Source organism: Alligator mississippiensis, chromosome 12 (assembly GCF_030867095.1).
Source record: "Alligator mississippiensis isolate rAllMis1 chromosome 12, rAllMis1, whole genome shotgun sequence".
NCBI classification, from domain to species: domain Eukaryota; kingdom Metazoa; phylum Chordata; order Crocodylia; family Alligatoridae; genus Alligator; species Alligator mississippiensis.
Window position 1 is genome coordinate 59,835,545 of NC_081835.1, and position 15,041 is coordinate 59,850,585.

General features: G+C 44.5%; 1 protein-coding gene across 1 annotated transcript in view; it reads right to left on the minus strand.

Annotated features, from left to right (window-relative positions):
• The window catches only part of RAPGEF1 (Rap guanine nucleotide exchange factor 1), a 112,595-nt gene that overhangs the window by 44,572 nt on the left and 52,982 nt on the right, over positions 1–15,041 (minus strand). Inside the window, exons 4-9 of the mRNA XM_059715626.1 lie at positions 12,230–12,386; positions 7,091–7,179; positions 6,470–6,622; positions 5,111–5,234; positions 2,870–3,053; positions 1,567–2,082 (exon numbers count right to left, since the gene is read on the minus strand). Of these exons, the coding sequence (XP_059571609.1) occupies positions 1,567–2,082; positions 2,870–3,053; positions 5,111–5,234; positions 6,470–6,622; positions 7,091–7,179; positions 12,230–12,386 (1,223 nt within the window). The remainder of the gene's footprint in view (positions 1–1,566; positions 2,083–2,869; positions 3,054–5,110; positions 5,235–6,469; positions 6,623–7,090; positions 7,180–12,229; positions 12,387–15,041) is intronic.

The following is a 15,041-nucleotide window of genomic DNA, read 5'->3' on the forward strand; positions in this document are numbered from 1 at the left end:
ATTGATCTCTCTCAACAAGGAATGGGTCTTCCAACCACTTTCAGCCCCTGTACATCCATCCGTGCGCCTCTCCAAAGCTGTCACCTACATGTATGTGGTGGCATCTCCCTGCACACGCCCATTGAGGTGACCGAAAGTGCACAGGTGAGCAGTGCATCTGAACCTGCATCCAGGAAGGAGAACTTGTAGCCCCATTCCACTGAGATCAGCGCCACACACAAGTACAAGCCTTGGGTCAGAATAATCATCCCTGACTAAACAATGTAGTAGCCTGTCTCTCACTTGTGCCATACGTGAGCCCCTGCTTCGACTCCCAGTTGTTTGCTCTCGGTACCTTTAAACCTTTTGTCTTACCTTGCCCACAAGCCATGCTCTTGTCTGGCTGATGTACTGGCACAAGGGTGGGGAACTCTAGGTAAAAGACTGGGTTCTCAAACTGGGGCCGCTCTAACAACACGGGTGGCAGCTGCAGCCTGCATAACTTGAGGACCAGCCTTGCCAATGGAAATGTGGTTTTCTGCTGATGAACTCTTCCTACGTCATCAGTGTGGGAATGGGATGGTATTAATTTGACAGGATAGAGACCATTAAGCAGTTCAGGCTAGTTGCAATCCCACTCTGGTCCCAATAAAAAAACCACCAGCTACAGAAACAAGTCAGAAGCCTGGCTCAATATTTCCCAATTGCTTTGTTTGCTGGGCTGGAACACACACAACCTAGCAGCTCTGATCCAAATGCTGAATGACAGGGCAGTGCACACAATGTCTTTAAAGGAGGAACTGTAAGGCTAGCCAGTGGCTGAAACGCTAATGCTTGCTGGGTCTAGCCACACAGTCCACAGCTCAGTTCATTCCCTAATGGATCGGTGTAACTGTTTTCTTTCAACAAGATGGCCAAGTTTTAAAAGCAAGGAACCTACCACTTAGTGGATATTAACATATTCCAAGTGGAGTCATTATCTCCAGTCCTCAGAGCCAGAATACGGGGAGCTGGGAGTCTGGTTAAGGACAGAGGGCCCCTGCATTCAGATGGTCTTCACTTTAATAATGTGTTTTATGTATAAAAAGGAAACGACATCCCACAGCCGGATGGCAGCACCAGGCAACACCAAGACAAGCTAGTCCTATGCTGCTATGCCAGTGATCATGATCCAGTGCCCAAACTACAGGGCTGGCACCAATTAGCCTCAGGAAGGGAGAAAAGCTGTAAAAGAAAGCTTTTCTTTTGGTTCACAGAAGAACCCTCCCCTCTGTGGTGGGAAGCTTCCTTGAAATTAGTCTTCAAAGGCATAAAGAGGGAATACATTGGGGAGGTTCAAAAGGCACAGTCTCCCACACTTAGGAACTGGGGGAGATAGAGAATGGCACTCTCTCTACAGGAAGCAACAGTGTTTGAGGCTGCCATAAATATTAACTGCTGATCTCGCCCTCCCTTGGGTTTGGAAATATTGATGAGGAGGAAGGGAAAGACGCCTGGCTTTAGGGGGCTGGGGCATGATCACCCATAGCACACTGGCTCTAAGGGAGGGAAGGACATGAAGGAATACCAACAAAGGCAGTGGCTTACTGTGTTTGTTCTTCTTCTCTGGAAGAGGGGGTGGTTTCTCTGCATCACCCGTAGAGTCCGGAGCAGCAAAAGTAGTAATAAATTCAATCGGTGCTGAAGAGTTCCCTTGCTGGAAGGGCAAGACAGCAGCAAATGGTGGGAAGGGTATCGATGGGAGAGCCCCGGGGTTCTGCGTGTCATCCTCTGAGATATTATCGTACTGCGAAGGGTGCCTCTCATATGAGACCCTGCAGCTTGTGTTATCTGAAGTCTGAGAGGCTGCACTCCTCCTCTTCTTTTCTGGCAAAGCTGGGGGAGTCTCTGTGGACTGCATTGCTACCAATGTGCCGCAGTGCTCCGGCTGGGGAGAGCTGCCCTGGGGGGTCTGGAAACTATGTCCATGAAAGGGGGAGCCAGACTCGCCCAAGGACTCTGGCAACGGGCTGAGGATACTTGGCCCCTGCTGAGGTATCTGGTCAGCGTTGGAGAGATCCTGCTGCAGGAATTCATAGTCCGGGTCATAGTGATCCGAGTGATCTGCACATAAGAGAAAGGACAACAAAACCCAGTTATTGCGGCCTGATGCATTGCCTTCCAGCTGTAACCCTAGCCCCTTTATATATGTTACACCCCACCTCATGACATCTTCATTTGCAATATCAAGTCCTCAGTTTAGAGGGCAAACCCTTTACAGCACAGACTCTTCCAACATCATCTGCAAAGTGCCTAGCAGACTCCTTGCAACATCTGAACTCCTTTAGGTTATTAAGCAAACACTTTGTAACAACCATCCACCAGATACATCATTAGAGGGATAATGTTTCTAGAATCACAAATCATCAGGCTGGGAGGGACTTGCAGGGGCATGTACTCCAACCCCTGTAAAGATGCAAGAAGTGCTATTTCTAAACCAGCCCAGACAGATGCCCATACAGTCTTTTTCTGAAAATCTCCCATGAGGGAGAATCCACCTTCTACACTGATTGTATTTGGTTATTGCTTTGTCCTATAATTCCTCCAGGCTTGAAATAAAAGTTTTTTTAGCATCATGGAACTGCCCTTTTCTGCTGATGTGCACTAATGAGGCTGAACACAACCGCCATTTCAGCTTGTGACCCAGATCATTGGAATTCAGACGTCTGTAGCTGAAAGGCAAGTTAACCAACTCTCTTTGTGCCTCTCCTCGCTCTGACGGAATAGCATTTATTCCAGAGCTACTAGCAGCAGCTACACAGAAACGGTTACAGGCGAGACCCTGTTATTCTTCTGCATCACTGCCCTGTGCTGGTGCAAGACGAGAGTGATTTGGGACTTGCCTCCTTACCTAATGTTTCACAGCTTGTGTTGCGGGAGCACTGCCCACTGTCGCGGTCCAGCGAGGAGAGTTGCTCATCCGACTTGCTGAGTTTGCCAATACTATTGCACGGTGAAAGACGAGGGGACTCCCCTCCATAGGAGTGGCTGCCTCCTGACAGCCTCCTCTGGGCGTAACAGTCAACATCAAAATCCTTAGGCAGAAAAAACAACCACCCAAAACAACCTGCATTATTATCAACAGCTTTCTAGGAAGGAAGACAACATCCAAAGCAGAAGTCTCCTCCTGAAAAAGCTTAGACAGTAGGGGGACAATCTGCCAGGTGCACCCTAGTTAGAAAGACCTACCTCTGCTACCACACTGTTCATTTGTGCAACTAGGGGGAAGACAAAGGGAGCAACTGCCACAAATGCTGTATAAGCTTGCAGTGCTGTGGACAGCTTATGCTGAGCAACAAGAGCTGACTGCATACTAGGGAGACCAAGGCTGAGCTCTCTGCCAACATCCTACTCTACGAGGCATTTGTCATGACCAAACTGGATCAGCATAGCTTTGCTGACTTATCTGCATGTGCTCGGGGGAACCTGAACTGGGTTACTGCCATGTAGGCCTGGTCTAAACAAGAAGGTTTCTGCCTCCATGACAAAAAGCATGTGGAGACACGCCCATGTTTCTTGCTGGCTGCCACAGCCATGTCAACAGCTGGTGCCCCCAGGGTGTATCTTTTGTCCTGTTGGTACAGCTATCATAGTGGAGCCACATGGTTCTGGAAGGGGCTGAGGAACCACCAAAGTCATGCAAGGTGTGTACTGGCTGTCATTGCTGTCTGCTGGCATAAGACCTGCAATGTAAACAAGGCCTGCGCTGTTTCCATCTTAGTGTCTATGGCTTTGACTGTGGAGTTTACTAACATTCAAGTTGGCACCTCTATAGTTTCTGTTATCTCCCTTGGGAGGAGTCACGGTGCTGAGTACACATGAGCTGCATGGAGTGCTTGTATTAGCAGCTGATGAGTTGTGCTAGCTGTAATCGTCACCCTATAGATCAACAGCCTCTTGACAGATCAACCAATTGGAGTTAAAAAGCACCATCACACTCATGTTAAGGACATTAGCATGTGGACTGGAGTCAAGCTGGGGTAATCTAAGTTATTTCAATCTTTACTGGACAGCTAACATGATGGTGGATCTCTAGAATGGTATATCCATGATAATACAAAATGGCAGACAGTGACCAACACCTTCCCATCTTCCATTCTCCCCAGTACAAGAACCAACAGGGCCCAGAAATACTCAAACCACCTGTGCAGGGTAAATGATTTAATATGCAATTGCTTGGATATGGAGGCATGATCTCTCCAGTGAGCTATATATGGCCCACGGCATACCCAAGAATGGTGGGTCTTGGTAAGATGGGCCTGGTGTTTTGCACTCGCTGGGCACGTCTACACGTGCTATTAGCATGCAGCGATAAACTCCAGTACATATTGCACTAGAGTTTATTGCTCCCAGTTACGCTGTTTGAATGTACACCTGTGACTGTAACATGTTGAGCCGGGTTGGAGCAGCCCCGGCTGGCAGCAAGCCAGGGCGTTGGTCAGCCTACCAAGCCTGGGGCTGCTCTTACCCAGCAAAACGTGCTACAGAAGGGCTGGCTGGGGCACCAGGCTGCTCCAGTGTGGGGCTAGCCAGCAGGCAGCCCCCATACTGAAGCACCCTCACGTCCCAGCCAGCCAGGGCAGCATCTACTTATATGCTGCTGCGCACAAAAAACATTCTGCAGCAGGACAGTACTTGTGTTTACAAGTACTATCCTGCTGGGGAGTGAATTAGTTTCCTGAAGCCTAATAGGGCTGCATGTGTAGACACGAGACATTTACAGCTGAGTTAATTAGTCTACTGTGCAGTAAACATCTCAAGTAGACACACCCAGCATGCTGTTACGGACTGGCATATTCACTCTCTCTACTCTTGAAAGCCTACGATCAGTCACTGTAACAGAGCTTGAGAGAATGCATTATTTAAATGCAACAGCAGCCTTAAGAAATTGAACTGATGCAAGTTATTTATTACATGATGCTTTACACTTATGAATCTCCTCTTCATGGAAAATGTAACTCTTCTTTAAACAAGCCTGTTTAGCAAGAGAAGTGTGCTGTGAATCGTAGAGATGAAGGCAGCAGTGCTTCTTTCAGCTCCCCCTACATTCCAGAGCGCGATTCCATTGGTTTTAAAGGGATGAAGCTATTACCTGTCTGTTGATTCCAACAGGCAGACTGGATCCACTAGTGGCTCGACTCATTGGTGCTACTACTGCCACTCTGGTAGGGGAAGGTGCCGACTGCCTTTTTTTAGGGGGCAGTGCTGGAGGAGGGCTGCAAGACACAAGGACACAGGTATTTCATATACTTTGTTAGCAAAAGGTTTCTTGGAGACTCCAGGAGACTGAGAACAGGTTTTTACTGTCACATAGTTTTAGGGCTTCTTGCCAAGAGCTGGGTGGCAATGTTTCAGCAATCTATTTTTCTAAACCCTGAAATTTTTCACAGAACAGGAAAGTAGCTCTTATCACAATCAATTTATGCACCATTACTCAAAAGAGGAGATGGTTGTCCATGCTCTCCCACAGCCTATACTGTGAGGGTTTATATTTTGGCACTGGGACAAAGTTGGGAAATGCCCATCTCTCATTACTTAAGACAGCCATTTCCCAGTACATGGGAGAGCTCCCTGTAGTTTTATATATTGTTTTACATGCTGCTCCTAAGTCCAGGAACTCTCAAACCTGCCTGGTCTCAATTTGTATGCTCATAGCCTCTTTCTAAAACATACCAGAACCTTTCACAGAGTAAAGAGAATTTAAAACTACCCAGAAACAAGATTCTTACTGCTAACCACAGCCAAAATCCCTATTTCCACATAACCATGACATACATTTTCATACCACCCATTTTTATTAAAACTGTCAGGTAAAACTGTAGTAGAAACACACCAAAACCTCTCAAAATCTCGGGGTTTTATTCCCTCTCAGAAAAAGAGTGCAGAAACATTTCTTTGGTTAGTAGTAAGAGTGATGACAACGCACAGTTGTATCTTTTCATCAGTATTTAACCTGCTAAACAATGCACAACTATCTGTGTGCAGATTCAAGTGTGATAACACGCCTGCTGAAATTAGCGCGTTACCTTTGGCTTCAGGGGAAACTGATCACACCCTATCTACAACTAACACACAGTGCAGAAAAGTATTATCCAAACAAGGCATTCATATCTTTTAAATGAGAATACTTTGCACTAACATGGTGCCTTTCATCCAGGGATCTCAAAGCCCTTTAAAGAAGTTATCCCCAAATTTCAAACAGATAGAGGAAGGTACAGAGAGGCGAAATAACTTGCTTAAACTCAGACAGCAAGCCAGAGGCAAAGTAACCCTAGACTCTCAGCCCTTATTCTGTCAATAGGCAGTTCTGACTTCCCTCCTCAGATGAAGGTCCTGAAAGTTTCCTTTAGAGGCATCAATAGGCAGTCTATATACAGGAAAGGATACATAAAAAACAACTGGCCGATGGAGACAAGAGATATCCTAGAGACAGATGGCTTGGGAGCATTACCTGTTTTCTGCCACACGAATGCAGGGTAGAGGGGGTTTGGGAGGTGCAACCTCTTCATCCATGGAGTCAGTCAGTATCTCTGTAGACTGAGTCAGACCAGTTGTCTTGTTGAGAATTTCCATCTCTCGGTCTGTCAGGGGAAGCTCTGATGCACTGTAAATATCACACATGCTTTTATATATATATATATATATATATATATATATATATATATATATATTTTTTATTTTTTTTTTACGCACACAGAGGTGCGTGTGCGCACATACATGCATGTACACATGCTATTATTATTGTAAGGTATGCCTATGGCCTTCAAGCAAAACTCCATTTGTATCGACACTAAAATGTATTGACATTTGTATGACTGCAGCAGTCATGTACATTTTTATTGCCAAATTCTGGATCCCTCATTCACACTGAGAATATTTTATGCCTCAAGTAGTTCCACTGTGAATAGGGCTACCTGAGGAATACAATGCTATTATCATGTGCAGAGGTATATCAGATACCGGGCCTGAAATACTCAGCTATTAGGGGGAAGACACAAGCCCATGTGGAACTACCACACAAGACACATACACGTGCTAAGGCCCCCAAATGAAGTATTTCCTGGTGACTCACCTGTCAGATTTACACGTTGGTAAACTTGTTTTAACTGGGCTTGTGGGAGAGGGATGGTCCTGCTTCTCTTTCATGAGTTTAACCAGCTCCTTAAAAAAAAAGGGTGGGGGGGGGAGCATGGGTAGAAAAAAAAAAAAAAGAGACAAAGGATAAATGTGATGGCACTCTGTTAAAAAGCAGCACGTTAAACCACACAGAGACACAGCAACTTCTACCCTGAGGAAGCCATTTGGAGCACTGTGTCCTGGTACCCATCCTCACCAGAACATATAAGGTTCAGGAAGGCTGCCGCTATGAAGGGAGGAAGGAGTGAGGTTTTCTCTGCACTGTCCGCTGCTAACTGAGATTCTTCCCCCACAAACTTTTCAGCAGCTCTCAACAGGGAGACCAACGTACTCGGCTTTTTCATTTTTCTGATTTCCAACACAATTCTTAGGTTTCTGTCTGCTGATGCCCAGGATATGTCCTGAAATTTTGAAACTGCCCAAATGTTACCGCATTGTATGTATAAAGCCAGCGAACTGCCATCCAAACTTGGGGAGGGCCTTACTTTGCTCAGCGAATAAAAGAATTATAGACCTGTGTTAGCATCTATAATTATTTAAATCTGTGCAAATATTTAAAAAAAATATGATTTAGGTTTTCTACAAGGTTGCCTTCCACCTGGAGTTAAATTTGAGGGCATTTGTTACAAGGCCTGCCTCCAGGGCCTCCCTTAAATACTACAATTTTGGAACTCCCAGAAACATTTAAAGTACTACTGTACTGTCTGTCTGGCTAAAGTAGATAAGACTGAGGATAAAGAGATAAAGGCATGATAATCCTTGACTTTAAGTCCGCCAGCAGTCCAAACAACAATCACTCATGCTCACACAATGCCATAAGAGCATAGAGAGCATTGTATGGATGTTTCAGGGAGGCAAACAGATCCGTTCCTCAAAATTATCAACATGCACCTCGTTACAATCAAACTGGATAACAAGCAGTGTTGGCAGATCACAATGACTCCCCTGAGCTTTATTCCAAGGGAAGCTGCAAAGGACTACCTTTTTTTTTTTTTTAAAACAATCTGAAATTCAGTGTAAGCATTCATTGCCATTCAGCTGTCTTCACATCCAAATCTGCCGAGTTAGGAAACAGATGTCAGAGTTTCATTAGACGTAAGTAATCACGATCAGAATATCATCATCATCATCTGACTGCAGAAGAGACCTTCCTAATGAGCACAAAAGCTAGACTTCCAAAGGAAAACAGGCCACGGGAGAACAACAGGAAACAGGGCAGCATACATGGTGGTGTGCGTAGACCTGTTGCCCGTTTCACCAAGACAACGTGCCCAGTGCAAGGTTGCCTTTGCCTTTGGCAGTTGTAGTTGTGTGTTTGGCCCAGCTCATGCTCAAGAAATGGCTTACCTTGTGTAAGACTAGACCTCTCTCAATAGCAGAGAAAATGAGGCAGCTTCAGTGAGGTTATCCTGGGAAATCTCATACATGCTCAATGAAACAGACTGTAGAAGCAGATAGGGCATGAGTGCTTGACATGGCTAGGGTTATGGACTTACTCCTCTCCTGTGTAGACAGAAGAGGCCTTGAGGGAAGTGAAGACTTCTGTGAGGAGGGCTTGACTTGTTGGACAAGGATAAAAGATAAGGTCTGGGATTAAGGGAAATGCTTTGGCCACTGTTAACCTCTTTTCTAGCATGCTGCAGCCCTCACGCTAGGCAGATCACATATCAAAGTGTCAATAATTTGAATGGGGGTAACAACAGAGTGGCAGGACTTGCGACTGTATCTATGAAGTCTATGGTGCTGATGTACATTGGAGATACAGTACAAAAGCCATAAAAACCAGGTCCTTCTTTTTCAGAGAAAGTGCAAAGCCAACACGAACACTGAGCTAACCTTAAATTTCTCTGCCGAATGCCCTCTCCTCTCCTGCTAACTGTGGGCAGGAAGAAGTAGTTTTAACTAACCTTTTAACTGCTTCACCCCCATGCCCTGGTATCTGGTAGCACATTCTTGGACATGTGCAATGAAGCTGGAGTACAAGGAGAACTCACAAAGGGGAACAGATTTAGGAACGTACTAGTCAAAGCTAATGTACATGCCAGGCCTCCTCCCACAGCCCACGCAGTATGCACCAGAGGAAAAGAAATCTAAAATTAACTCCACCTTTTGTTTAGCTTTGCAGTTGCCTTCTAACATTTTCATAGCAGATCTTGACCAGGGCAAGTGTGATGAGATGATGACAGTGGAGAATAGACCATCGGTCTCCCAACTCCTCTAGATCCCAGTGAACCTATCCTCATCTCCCTACTAATTCTCACCTTGTACCACAGAAAGCAAGCCACCCATTAAGGGGATACCATGGCAGCAGAGTGTCCCAACAGGGATGCTCCCAAGCCTGTCCTGCCTTCCCACTCGTATACACTGAACTCAGAACCGCTGTAGTGCGATTGGACTCCAGTGCGCCTAAGGTGGTGGGTGCCCTGGAGCTGCCTCACTGGCATATTTCCAGCTTACAGTAGGTGAGCAGGAGTAGGGCGTGCTTTGGATGGTCCCTGCTGGCACACGCTGCCATCATGGCATATGTACACCCTCCTTGAAAACCACCTTGAAAGGGCCTCCTTGAAATCAGAGCTGATCCCACTTTTGACAAGCATTATAACAGAACACCAGCAGATTTCCCATCCCATTACCTCCATCTACATTAACCTCGGACGAAAAAGCCATGTCCAAGAATGAAACCTGTGGATTTACTTCACAACATAGAGGATTATCAGTAAAGTAACTGGGCCAGAAGCACAGTATATTTCTCCTTAGCACATTGAAGAGGATTCTACAGCAGTAATTGCAGATAATTAAAACCTCTCTCTGAACTGAAGCTACTTTAACAAAATGGAAAGTCCAAAGCGAGATGGTGGGGTTTTTTTAATATTCTATGATTATAAAAGGGAATTTTTCTTGCTATAAATAACCACAGGGATGGTAAAACCTGGCATTAACATAGCAAATAAGAGAATGGAACTGGTGACGGTCTGCAGAATTCTGAAAGCGAAGAGGGAAGTGAGCGCTGAAATGGGGAAGTGGATTTTGCATTGCTTGCTAATGATAAAATTAAAGGATCCAGAAGTAGAGAAGTAACCTATTTCTTAGTTCCTGCTTGGCCCTTCTAAAGTACCTAGGCACTTGTTAACACAAGGGACGCTTTCACATCACTTTTAAATACTGCCTCCTTAGGTCTCCCAGCTGGATTCCCAGCCAAGGGCACTGACATCAGGTATGTAACCAACTCAGTCTCTCTCTGCAATGGACCTGCACACAAGTCTAATCAGTCTTTGTGCAGTATTGACAGGATCCTTAGGTACGTTTACGTAACAAGCATGAGTCTTCCAAGTTGCTACGTCATTTTTTCACCCATATACTTGCACAAGTTTGCACAGGTCTGTATAACATTATTAAGCTGCAGGGTTCCAATGTCTCCCCTACATGCTTGGCAATTTGGACACTATAAGGTAGGTCCCCTAGGGTGGCGCACAATGCCAGAACACCGTTGAATTCAAGGAAGTATTGTCTTTTCCACCAGCTAAGGCTCTGTCTCTGTAGTTCCTACCCCCCCACCCCCCCCAAACTTCTCCTGGAAAATAACTTCTCTGGATGATGGGAACATTTTATTTTAAACAAGTTTAAAGCCCTTGAAAAACAGCAATAGCATTTAATAATTCAGGTGAATGATATTGAAGGCCCCTGGTAGATGTTACACTTAAAACATGATTAACCAGTTAATCACGTCTTAAGTAGTAACCCAGCCACACATGCATGCAATTAATGGTGTGATAAAATGGGGAATAAGCCACAAAGCTATTAAACAAAATATGCTTAACAACCTTATGACTGGTTCCCATTGCACCTTAAATTCAATGCGTGGCTGATCAGCTGACTGGAGCTCCCAGCTGTGCACACACCAGACACCTGGCTTGCTGTTTTCTGATGTAGGGGGAACACAGGATCAAGATCCAGTCTTGCACCAGCAAGAGTGCGATTAAGATTTGATCCTCAATCAGATGAAGAGTGTATGATATGGCAGGAGGTACAATTGTAAGGACTGCAGATCCCTTTACACCTTTAACTGAACATCTATCAGTGGCCCAAGATGGATACTCAGAGTATGACAGCGGCCAATAAATACATTGGAAAAAACGGAAAGGCCAAAATTAAGGAAATGTGTTTTGCTTTAACGGGGAGTTCCAGGCAATAAAATCACAGCCAGTTTTGAGTACAGAAAAGGATGGCTGTATCTGATAATACTATGAGCAAGAAGAAAGGGTGATGAATGCAAATAACACCCCCAAATGTATTTCAGTCCTAGTTCCAAAACGATCCTTAGTGGTTTGATTCAGCTGGTATATGCAAGACACTTAATCCTCCCTTTCTTCAGCAGAAAGAGAGCAGCTAGGCCCTTCACCATTAGCAAAGACAGAGAAAGGCCTGGAGAATGGTGAGGAACATGGATGCCAAAAAACTTCTTGGGAGGTGGGAAGAATGCCAGCAGCTTTTCCAGGCAGGGATAGATAGCAGGGAGTGCTCCAAAGAGGTCACACAGAGGATACAGATAGATCAGTGAGACTGGAAAACGCTTATACAAACCAAACCTCCAAAACAATTGACATTACCCCATCACCAGTAACAAGTCCCAGCATAACTGGGAATCTCAGAACCATGCTGTTGATAAATGGTGAGGTTGGCAATCTTTGATTCTTCCTCCACATTAACAGGAAACATTTCCATTAAACATTGTCTAGACAGAAAATATGCAAACTCTAACCTGTAATCTACATTCAGCATCATGAAGATCCTTTGAACATTTAATACAATGCTCAATAAAGACTTATTGTTTCTGGCACTGCATCAGGCTGCCAGGGTGTGCATTTTAAAAGCATGTGTTGGGCTTCTTAAGAAATATATCAGATAGGGTCATCTCAATTGAACTAAAGCAGATTTAAGAGATGCAATTTTATCTACTTCAAGGACAGGATCTTTAGAGTCTGTGCGCTCCTAAAAGCCAACATGTTCAAACAATATCTATTTTAAAAGATGGATAGTTTATATTTTGTAAAATCTGGCAATCCATTTCATGTACCTTGACTCCATCCAGAACAGCTTTTATGACATCTTTAACTGTGGTCACCACCTCTTTGTCCTCCGAGTTCACACCTTCCAGCATTACCTGATCAGACCAACGAATCAGATTGGCCAGACTCTGGTAGACACGGTTATAGCAGGAAGAGATAGCAGAACTAGAGGGGGAAAAAAGAAATGAAAGAGAAAAGAAACTGAAATTCTGGAAAAATTCCCTTACAAAACAAAATTACAATAAATTTGAATTGTCCTCGTTAACTCTGTCTTTAGGAATTTGCATTTATTTAAGACACAGGTTTCTCTTCTGTTGCAGTTGCTCTGCTGATTCCTCCACTAGCAGATGAAATAAGAGTAAGAAGAAACATTTTGATAATTTTGAAAATCATTTTCTCAGTGTCTGTAACCCCTGAATGCATTTGACTAAAATCCAACCCCTTATTAACATTTTTCTTCAACACTGCAAGAGTCCAAAATTTTTCTTTTGAAACTCTGGATTACCACAATGCATTTCAGGTTTTGGGGGTTTTGGGGTTGTTTTTTTTTAGATAAGAAACAGAACTGACATTACTCTTTTGAAGAACCACATGCTTTGAGGGAGGATGAAAACACTAGCTAAAAGTAAACTGTAACACAACTGCTTTCAGGTTTGGTCTCACCTGCTCTGAAAACATTCATTTTGTTAACTAATAAGGTACACTGACAGTATCAGTAATGGCGATGCTCCTGTAACAGTCTTTTAAAGCCATGCTAATTTTAAGCTTTGCGAGAAATTGGAGAATAGCTTTCCAAGCACCGCTGGACCAAAAGAGAACAATACTCCCGCGCTTCTCACTGATGCAAGGCTCCCCCCAAAGGTCTGAGTCGCCTCCTGGATCTGTTGTGCACTGCTTTAATTCCAGCGTAGTCATGATGGGGGTGGGGGGAAAACCAGGCCCGCTGATTTCAATGAGTTTGCTTGAGAGAATGAAGTTGGCAGAATCTGGCCCCACTTGAATAACCAAGTAATTTCAGGCTTCAAAGGAAGGACTTCAAACAAGGGAGAGCACATTTTTTTCAGCAAGATGGTGCTTGTCAGCATCCCCTCTAATTTTACGTGAAGTTAGCTTGAGAGCAGATATTTCCTAAACACTGCCTCCCCTGATGCTTTCCATGGTTTTGATTTCTTTACCATTAGCCTTCGATCTGCTTCCTTTTAAGCAGGCAATAATTGAAAAGCCCACTTTTTGTACTTGATGTAATCACTCCTTTTTTTTTTTTGTCCTCAGTGCAAATGCTTCCCTGAAAGCAGAAAGGAATTTCAGCAACAATTGCCTGGCTTTCTTCCACACCATCCCAGACTCGCCCATTTTTCTTGAGGGGGATTTAACATCAAATCTGCCTTTGTGCCTTGCCACTACTTGAAAGGAATAAAGTACATAGGTATGCTACAAAAGGACACTGCTTAACGAGCCTGCCAAATCCCCGCTCACTGAATGGGGCTATACTTGCTCAAACACGCATATGGGATTCATGCCCTAACAGATTTTGTCTACAGAAGGTCATCGTTGCTCGATGAACAACACTAGAGTATACCCCATGCCAACCAGGGAAGACTAAATTCCCTGCTTAAATTCTGACATCCAGTGTCCTTATCTCCTTATTTAACCATCAGAAAAAAGTTTGTACATAACTTGCAGAGAAAAATCTTCTAATCCTCTTCTGCTTGAGGACAGTTTAGAGGATATTTCTGTTCCTGGGTGTATGCTACTTTTCAACCTCCCTTTTTAAGAGACACTCATCCAACAAATGCCCCGAGAAGACATGAATGAGTCAGCGAGGCAATGATGAGGTTTTCTATCCTTAAGATGCTTGCTGACATTTTACATACTCACCTGGTAAGAGTTAGGAGGATTTCTTTAATTCTTTTTCTGTACGTAAAGGCAGGTACTAGTCAGCAGTTCACTGGCTGGGGGAAACCTGAGAGCAGCCAAGGAAACCCTTGGGTCTCAATCCAGAGATATGACCAATATTTCAATTTAACAGCCTTTGTTCTTCCTAGCTCTATGGACGTAACCCATAAACGGTGCTCTCCCACCCCTAGTACACTTCTAGCCTGTACCAATATTCTCTCTACCCACTGTACTGTCAAGCTCTGAGCCGAGCCTACCCCCTATAGGCAAATACTAAAGGTCTGTGCCATGCTGATCGGCCACACTTTTTCTCTAACAAATCACTTCTTATGCTTGACTCATCCAAATCAGATCAGGAGGAAAAGAGTGCTTTGGCCCCTGAGGTGTCTCCTGTGACAGCAGCAACAGTTCAGCGGAGGACATTTCCAACGCTGCTCACAAAACAAGACCAACAGGCATCCTGTGTCAAAACGTAGCTGTAGTCAGGAGTGTTCAGCAGGGGAAACTCAAAAGAACAGCACAAACCCTGGCAACATGTCAGGATTCGTGCACCTGCATTTTCTGGTCTATTCCGATTCTTTTTTGTTCGCAGCACATGATTTAAGTGATTTGCTTTGTTCGGGTTTTTTTAAGCAGCTGCTCCAGCAATCAAGGAAGGGGTAATCCAGCAGGCAGGTTTCTGGCCCATAGTTGGAAGAGTTCTCATAACCCACAGTGAGCAAGTGGCCTTGCCAACTCGCTAACTCTCTCCTGGGCAGCCTCTAATTCACCATCAAGGATTCATGCACTAGGAGTCAGAGAAGAGCCAAACAGAATCCACTCAAAAAGGTACGCGTTTTGAGATCAATTCAGCAATATTCTTCCAAAGTCAATGGAATCGCATCTGTTTACATAATTTCTCTATTTGACCCAACAAAATCCAAG